This window comes from Engraulis encrasicolus, chromosome 4 (assembly GCF_034702125.1).
Source record: "Engraulis encrasicolus isolate BLACKSEA-1 chromosome 4, IST_EnEncr_1.0, whole genome shotgun sequence".
NCBI classification, from domain to species: Eukaryota; Metazoa; Chordata; class Actinopteri; order Clupeiformes; family Engraulidae; genus Engraulis; species Engraulis encrasicolus.
In genome coordinates this window covers 312501-322500 of record NC_085860.1, presented here as the reverse complement: position 1 = coordinate 322500, position 10000 = coordinate 312501, and the positions used below count along the sequence as shown (strand labels likewise).

The 10000-nt window shown below is 44.5% G+C and overlaps 1 protein-coding gene across 7 annotated transcripts in view; it reads left to right on the top strand.

The window, feature by feature from the left end:
- Nucleotides 1-10000, top strand: part of itpr2 (inositol 1,4,5-trisphosphate receptor, type 2) — a 212954-nt gene that overhangs the window by 156619 nt on the left and 46335 nt on the right. For all 7 annotated transcript variants that reach the window (XM_063196410.1, XM_063196406.1, XM_063196408.1 and 4 more), the window contains 5 exons: nt 1327-1519; nt 2053-2178; nt 3073-3248; nt 5573-5737; nt 8299-8494. In XM_063196410.1, coding sequence (XP_063052480.1) covers nt 1327-1519; nt 2053-2178; nt 3073-3248; nt 5573-5737; nt 8299-8494 — 856 coding nt within the window. The remainder of the gene's footprint in view (nt 1-1326; nt 1520-2052; nt 2179-3072; nt 3249-5572; nt 5738-8298; nt 8495-10000) is intronic.

Below are 10000 nucleotides of genomic sequence, written 5' to 3'. Positions count from 1 at the left end.
CCAAACACACCGCCCAGATTGAGGTACGCTATCAGATTACTATGCCAAGCACACCGCCCAGATTGAGGTACGTTATCAGAGTACTATGCCAAACACACCGCCCAGATTGAGGTACGCTCTCAGATTACTATGCCAAGCACACCGCCCAGATCAAGGTACGATACAGAGCTGGACAGGGGTTTAAAGGAATAAATGTAATAGAACAAATAGTAGCAGAGTGGTGTAATAGAAGAAATAGTGTTTACATTGAACACTATCACATGTTTACATTGAACATTGAACAATATCACACTATTTTAAGATCAGATACTACACCAAGCACACTGCCCAGATCAAGGTACGCTGCAGAGCTGAACAGGGGAGTAAAAGAATGCATATAACAACTAGTATTTACCTTTATAAGCTTCTATGAGTAAGACCTGTTAGAACATTGAACAATATTATATCATAATTTTAACTGAGATACACCGCCCAGATGGAGGTACGGTATGGAGAAGGACTTGGGTATAAACTACTAGGTTATCAATTATTACTTTTATGAGTAAGACTATTGAACAGTACCATTAAAAATACAGAGAAGAGGTTTATGACTTAAGCTGTAAAATTCAGTATGAGTTTCATATACGTTTTGGTCATTTGCCAAAGCTTATTAAAACCAGGTGTGAAACCAGTCTACATGCTTTGGGTGTTTGGGTGTTTTGTGTGTGTGTGTGCGCGTGCTATTTGCTTGATTCTGAATTGCACATTTGGGTGTATGCTGAAACACAATTTCAACCCTCTGTGCAATGCTCAATACATAGAGAATTGGTAATAAATTACACTGTGTATATTTGGGCATTTATACCTTTATTATTCAGTGAAAGAAACAGGAAATGAGTGACGAGAGAGAGACGAGGCAGGATCGATCGGGAAAGAACCTCCCCGCCAGAGGTGTTAAAAGTAAAAGTTAAAAAAAGAAACACAGTTTCCTTATATATACTAACACAAGTAACTTATCTGAGTAACCAGTAGACCTGTGTACTTGTCTTACGATCAGCTAACTCTGCACTGGTTGGATCAAGTTTGTGGTGGGTCCTTGTTAGGTTTTCAGTGCTTTTCAGTAATAAAACAGTCTATCCATCTCATTAGGTACAATTGAGTAAATGGTGTAACAGCTATGTAATGCCATGTGCTAGTGTTGTAATTACACCACAAAAGTACTTTTACTTTTACTTTTGACACCTCTGGTCCCCGCTGTAATGGTACGGCGCCCTTAGTCCATCAAGCCACATTGCCCCCCATATAAGTGACTTTGTCTTTGGTTGTACCGCTACTTTGTCACGGCAGATTGTGCGTCACGACCGCAGCATGGAGCAGATCGTGTTCCCGGTGCCCAGCATCTGCGAGTACTTGACGGAGGAGTCCATGGTCCGCGTCTTCACCACCACCGAGCGTGACGACCAGGGCAGCAAGGTCAACGACTTCTTCCAGCAGTTTGACAACCTCTACAACGAGATGACGTGGCAGAAGAAGATGCGCAGTAAGATGATGGCATCATTTAGTGTTTCTCAACGGGGGGCGCTACAGCCCCCCAGGGGGTGTTGGGGACTGGGGAGCCCTAGGGGGCGTTCAGAAGGATACAGTTGAGAGGCGGCATTGCTTAGTTGTCGTGGGGGCATTAGGGCATTTAATTGTTTTAATAGTAAGGGGGCGTTGGCATGCTTAGGATGACGTCCGTTTGTTCCAAAAGGTTGAGAACCACTGGTAAACAAACCAATGACTAAACATCTGGTCTATTCTATAATGATGAAGTCATAAACCACTGACTAAATATCTGTTTTATGCTATATGATTATGATATAAACCAATTGGGTTCTTTCAAATGAAAATTGCACTCGTCATGGCAGATTATGCATGACGACCACTGTATGCATATCTATTGCATATGCATATCGACGTCATCTTGTTCTAAGGCCTTATCAGATTCTTCATCTTGAAACCTGACAAGCTATGGAATATGCTGTGTGAAAATGTGACGTGTGTGTGTGCGCATGCCTTCATTTCCCCTCATAGACAATGGTCCTCTATTCTGGTTCTCCCAACACATCTCTCTGTGGGGCAGTATGTCCTTCAACTTGGCCCTACTAGTCAACGTGGTGGTGGCTCTCTTCTACCCATTTGGAGACGATGAGGATGAAGGTGGGTAACGGCAAAATATTTTCAATATGGTAAACGAAATGGATCGTTCCTTCGTGTCACTGATGCAACAAAGTGGGATCAAATCAGGTCTCCTAAATTGGTTTTACTTTCACATGAAATTCCTTTCATTGTGAACCCCCACTGGTCTTCTAAAGGGGCGTGGCAGCTGATAGACATGCACTTAGAAACGTCATGTTGATTCCAGAACAAACCCCCTATGAACCATCTCCTCCTTAGCCCATTTTGTCCTAAGCCCTTTTTGGGAAAGGGTGCCCGCTGCCTATTAAATCCTAAATATATCAGCCTCTGAAGCACATACAAACATGAAATAGGTTACATTTAAAATCTAGAACCTTCATTTTGCACTAGTATAGTGTTCATTCAGCTCTAACATACCCACATCTTTAATAAAACAGCTAAAATCTCAAGAACTTGAATGCAGCGTATATGTCGCTCCAGGACACAATGGGTTAACGAATTGTCTCTGGTACAGCAATTGGAGGACTCGCTTTTAGAGGGTGCTAAAGCGCAGCTCTGCTACAAGAAGGATGGTCAAACTAGACTAAATATTTTGCTGACATTTCGGAACATTAGCTTTGGCGTAATTGTAGCAGGGTATTGGTCTCCTGACACGTCTGATATTTCAGTAACTTAAGGTTTTTCACACATCATTGTAGCCCTTTTACACAGACTGTGTGAAACTTGATAGGTGAGGTATTGCCCATGCCATGAGTCCATGGTCCATCTTCTACAAATATTCTTAAATCAGTATTCATGATTTGTTGTTTAAAATTGTGTATGTGTGTGTGCCTGCATACGCGTGTGTGTGTGTGTGTGTGTGTGTGTGTGTGTGTGTGTGTGTGTGTGTGTGTGTGTGTGTGTGTGTGTGTACAGGAGTTCTGTCCCCATTCCTGTCTGTGCTGCTGTGGGCGGCGATGGCTGTGAGCACCGTGATGCTCTTCCTGTTGCCACGGCCCAGCAACATCAGGCTCTTCCTCCTCGTGGGCATCCTGCGATCCATATACACACTGGGCCTAGGGCCCTCGCTACTGCTACTTGGGGCCGCTAATGTAAGACACACACACACACACACACACACACACACACACACACACACACACACACACACACACACACACACACACACACACACACACACACACACACACACACACACACACACACACACACAACTGTAGTATCTGGTTGACAGTGTACAGTATACTTGTATTGAGCATCAGTGATTAGATACTGTATGGTACTTCTGTGAATGTCATATCACCACACAAGAGGGAGTGAGGCCACAAAACTGTCCAACAACTGGTTTGCGTGCCTCTCCTAACACTCTCTGTGACCCCCTGCTTGGTTTCATGTTTGGCGGATTTCACGATGTGAAACACAACGCCACACATTCATGTGAGCCGAGAGACGCCTGCTTCCCTATTTGCTCAGTGTGCTTCCCTTCTAATGAGGAGACACGGAGAGTCCCTGCTCAATATGTGAAGAGCGTCTGTCGCCTGGCGTGGGAGGGGTGACGCCATGCTCTGTTGTTGTTTTTGGGTTTTTTTTTCTTGGAATGTCTGTGCGTGCCATATCGCTATGGTTCTGTGTCTTACACACACACACACACACACACACACACACACACACACACACACACACACACACACACACACACACACACACACACACACACACACACACACACACACACACACAAACACACACCATGGGTGCCAGACGGTGGGTCCAGGAAAGTCTGTAACATCTCCTGCCTTTGCGTCTGTTTCAGTTGCCATCTCTCTAACCATTTGTTACGCCTGGCTCATCAACCAGATCTTAGTTTGCCAATCACAGCCAAGAGATCAACAGACCCAACAAGGTGCAATTCAATGAAAATTCAAGATGAAGATTTGTTTTTTTGTGTCGTTTATTGATAGGGCATTCGAGAGTAAGACAGGAAAAGAGTGGAAGAGAAGAGAGAACGGAAGAAGATAAGAGAGAAACGGAAACAAACGCGAACACAAAGGGGAATAAAGCGTTTTTATGTCTGTAGAGTGTCATTCACCCTGATGGTGGTCATAAAAGTTAATTTGTACGCATCTGGACTTTTGTTTGAAGCTTGAAGATGTTTCACTCCTGTCTCAAAAGCTTCATCAAGCTACAACATCTCACAGTATCTATATAGTGACAATAAAGCACTCTACTCTCTTTTACTCTTTTACTAGTTCTGGTCTGATACTTGGGAGTGGTCGTTTTGGACAAAACATGGTGTGTAATGTTAATGCTAGGGAAGCAATGGTGGGGTGGCGTCCGTGCCAATGTCTTATCCTGAGCATTTCGCTCGGTGCGTAATTCCAAGAGCAGTATGACGAAAAGGAAGAAAGGAGTCGCACACAAGAGCTGGATGCAAAATATTAAAGTATTTAAATAAAGTATTAAACAAAGCCGAAAAAAGTAAATAAAACCGACAGACAAGGGACAAACATATAACCCATCATCAGTGTTCCCAGTTTTGATGATGGGCTAGACCCGAAACGTTTGTCCCTTGTCTGTCGGTTTTATTTACTTTTTTCGGCTTTGTTAAATACAGTTTTTGATTTTGCATCCAGCTCTTGAATGCTAGGGAAGCTACATAGGAGTCTATTAACCTGCACCTGCTAGCTCTACCTATCCACCTATGCAAGCTAGCCGCTTGAGGGTTGCAGAGGTGCATCATGCCTATGTGTTGTGAAAACTCCTCCGGAAACTTTGAACAGGACCAATGTATTCCCCCAGTGAGAGGGTTATTGTAGAACAGTGTGTGTGCGCATGCAATGCTATGTGTAATACAATGTAGCCCCTGGGTGTGTCTTTTGTGTGTCGTGTGTGCGTGTATGCATGCATGCATGCGTGTGTGCGTGTTTGCATGCATGTGTGCACAGGTGGCAGTGTGTAATGAATAGGCTGTTAAATGGAAGTCAGCATCTAGTAGGTGCGTGAGAATGTTCAGACGCAGATAAGAGTCTGATTTCTTCACTCCAGCTCATGTTCCCCTTCTCTGTTGCTTTATCTGCATCTCTCCATCTTTTGCTCTTTCACTCCTTTCCCTCATTCGTTCTCTTCTTTATCTCTTTAATTCTTCCCTTTTCTCTCACCTTCTCGCTCTCTGTATCTCTCTCTCTCTCTCACTCTCTCTTTGCATCTCTGCCCCCCCTCTCTCTACCTGTCTGTCTCTCTCTCTCTCTTTCTCCCTGTCCTCTCTCTCTCTCTCTCTCTCTCTCTCTCTCTCTCTCTCTCTCTCCCTCTCCCTCTCCCTCTCCCTCTCCCTCTCTCTGTCTCTCTCTCTCTCTCTCTCTCTCTCTCTCTCTCTCTCTCTCTCTCTCTCTCTCTCTCTCTCTCTCTCTCTCCGTAGTTGCTAAATAAGATCATGTTTCTGGTGAGCTTCATTGGCAACAGAGGGACTTTTCCGCGCGGCTACAAGGCGGTGGTGATGGACATGGCCTTCCTGTATCACATGACCTACGTCGTGGTCTGCACGCTGGGCCTCTTCGTGCACGAGTTCTTCTACAGTTTCCTGGTAAGGGCCTGTTCAAGGTGCACACACACACACACACACACACACACACACACACACACACACACACACACACACACACACACACACACACACACACACACACAGCCTCCATCCCATGCCTCATCTGCAGCATCAATTTCACAGATTTCTGAATAACAGCATGCTGTCAATGACAACAGACATAGTGTATTTTACCTGGCGACATCAGCTGATATTGGGGTGGTTGACGTTTAAGGGCATAACGCCAAAAAAAAAAAAGTTTTGCCAATTCCTGAAAAAATTGATTGAAAAAAAATTGTACATTTAAAAAAAAAAATAAAGCACTTACTTCTTACTATGTGTTCTCATTTATATAAAAAAAACTTTATTTCCTTCTATAAAAGCAGTCACACCACAGGACACCATAAAATGAACCTAAGCATTGCGTGACAGAAACATTGCAATTTGAAGACATATTAACAGGTTAATAGTCACCTTAAATTTCCAGAGCACTTATCAATAACTGAGGTACTGACTGGTTAGGAGCCAGTCTTTAAGAACCTTGTAGTTGGCCTTGCAGCTGCCCATTCACAAACATTGACATACATGTCACCCCACAGGACGCAATTTGTGTTACGAAATTGAACTTGTAGTTAATATTACTGTCTTGAGTTTTTTTCACATTCACATATCTTAATATAAAAGTTAATATTTATGCAATCATGCCAAATGCTTCATACATTATTCAAAATGTTGTTGGTTAATTTATATATATATTATATTCCAGGTTTCATTAATGTTACAGTCAGACCGCAGGATATTTCACATATAAACCTTCACATAAATCTTAACAAAAATGTTTCTTCTCATCTAAGACTAATATGAAACATAATGTACCACATCTTCTTTCATTGACATTTGTTTTTTAAAGGAAAAATAACAGTTTTGTAGGTTTTTAACCAATGTTACGGAAAAACAAGGCGTCACGTCTCCCACCCACTGACACTTTGACACTTGACAGTCCGGCAGTCCTGCATCTTTCTGTTGTACACTATTCCACGGCAGGGACTTCCTCGCTGAACGTTATCCCTTATTTAACTACCATATCACTAAACTACTACCACATAGCACAGATCATGTAGAAATACATTATGACCTGTCATTGCCATTCTTTTAGCTAATTCCATTAGTGGGCTATCTGAAATTAGAATTCAGTAGCCTATGTATGCATTAGAGATGCACCCGATCCTGATTTTTAGAATCCTTCCGGATACCGGATCCACTGCGTAAGATTCTGCAGGATCCGGAACCGGATACCGGATCCGACGAAAGGGTTGAAACACATAGCCTAATCGCACAGGTTCTCGCAGGAGAATGACTGTCCACGCGGCGGACCGGTCGTAAAAGTGCTTTACGGGGTCGCTGGTCCAACTGCAATCAAGGAGCATAGGTTAAAAGCAAAATAGCGTATTGGGCAAGGTCGCTGGCCATGGTGCTGAACTGCCTAGCCCGATGCTGGTTACGAGCTCTGAGAGAACACCCCCCGGACGGTTATTAGGAGAGGGAGCAGAACCGAAGAGGAGCTTCTCCCGAACTTTCGTTTTTAACAAAATCTGCATTTACAATACAGGGGCCATGCTTAACAAGCTAAGTCAGTGTTACCCAAAGTTTTTTTTTTCTGGGAAATCCATATTTTACATAAGTCACAAACCTTTGCCGCCGAAGTCATTAAAAAAAATGTCAGTGAATCACAAAATGAACATTTAGGACGATATTTATAGTTATCTGAATAACAGTCTGAAAAGTATTACTCAGATTTTAACCAGATGACCAGTAGGCTAATTGATCCAGCCATAAATCCATATGGGGCCGCTGTTTTTTGGTTAGATGAAGACCATGAACTAGGCCTAGGGCAACATGAGAGGTAACCCAAAAAACATCTTCTGCAACCCACACCTAACTCAATCTTTGGGAAACAATGGTTGAAGTCGGCATTGTAGGCTCACGGTTGGCTGGGGGTAGCCTAAATCCTGTCTAATCATGACCGTCACATCTTAGAAATGCTCCAGACATCGTCCTGCTTTGATGTCAACCCCCTGGGCTTAGCAAAGCATGGCCAGAGCTTTGGCTCAATATTTCCATTGCTTTGTTTTGCTTTGTAAAGGAAAATTCAAATCACTGTGATATCATTCCTTCACAATTTAATTGAGAGCAGCATATGAATGCCACATCCTGCGAAGGCTTCTCCTGTTTATGTTGTATGTGCAAAGGATGGTATCATTGGTCTGATCTGAAAGTTGATATTGAAACGGGAGCAGTGCAGACATGTCTGTTAAGCTTCTTTGCTAAGCTTTGCTGAAATCAAAAGAAGGCTAACCAGCAGCAAAGAAGCTTAGCGAAGCACAGACTGCCAAAACAAGAATCAAAGTTTCCAAAGAGGTGTGCGTGTGTGCATGCGTGCGTGTGTGGGTATGTGCGCTTGTGCATGGGTGTCCCTCTGTGTATGTGTGCTCGTAGCATCAATGGGAGACTGTGCGTGCGTGCCTGCCTCAATAATGCTTGTGCGTGTTCCTGTGATGCAGTTATTTGACCTGGTGTATCGCGAGGAGACGCTGCTGAACGTGATCAAGAGCGTGACGCGTAACGGGCGCTCCATCCTGCTGACGGCAGTGCTGGCCCTCATCCTGGTCTACCTCTTCTCCATCGTGGGCTTCCTCTTCTTCCAAGACGACTTCAGAGTGCCTGTGGAACGCCTGCCACCGGCATATGTCCCTACACGTGGGTGCTACTCACACACACATACTCGCACAAGTGCGCACAAACAGACACACACACACACACACACACACACACGCACACAATCATGCACACTTACATACAGTACAACACACACACACACACACACACACACACACACACACACACACACACACACACACACACACACACACACACAACCTTGCACACTTCCATATGCACATATTCACATAATGCTCTTTCAGACTCCAAACAGGTAAACATGGGAAAACACAGGACATACTGTATGCACACATATATGCACGCACGCACGCATGCACGCACATGCACACGTACACACACACACACACACACACGTACACCCACTCACACACGCACACAGTCTGAGCATGCGTATGCATTCACACTCACTCATGCCCCAAGGCATACCAGTGATGTGCGCACACGCTGTACACAAATGCTGTCATAGAAACTATTAATATCACTTTTTGTTTTTCACCCTTGCGTATGTACCCTTGAAATCTTTACACAACTGCACGTGCACACGCACACACATACAGTAGACACACCGCCACGTTTATACACACACACACACACACACACACACACACACACACACACACACACACACACACACACACACACACACACACACACACACACACACACACACACACACACACACACACACACACACACACACACACACACACACACACAGAGTTTTGTCCACATGGGCGAACACACTCAAACATGCGCGTGCACACACAATCTTTCACTCATCGCACACACACACGCACACACACACGCACGCACACACACACACACACACACACACACACACACACACACACACACACACACACACACACACACACACACACACACACACACACACACACACACACACACACACACACACACGAACTGTAGTCAGCACCTGTGTGTCCCCCTGTGCCCCTGAGGGCTGCTGCTTATTTATTTGATGTCTAATTTTACCACACCCCTGCATGCATGAGATCAGGTTACCTGATGGAGAGAGAGAGAGAGAGAGACAGAGAGAGAGAGGAGAGAGAGAGGGGAGAGACAGAGAGAGAGAGGGTGCGCAAAAGGACTGTTGACCTTTCCAGTTCACCCAGCGAAAACACTAGAACATGAAGATTCAGGCACTCACGGACTCCCAACCACCCCCACCACACACACACACACACACACACACACACACACACACACACACACACACACACACACACACACACACACACACACACACACACACACACACACACACACACACACACACACACACACACACACACACACACACACACACACACACACACGGCCAGTAAGAAATGTGCTGAAGGGTCAGTCTATATAGTGCAGAGTGGCTGTCCGAGCAGTGTTGTCAGATTGAGCGGTTTCCCGCCCAATTGGGCTGCTTAGGGTTGCTGTCTGCGGGTAAAAATGGCATTTTGCAGGAAAACCCGCCCAATTTTTTGGCCATAGAAATCAATAGAATTGGGC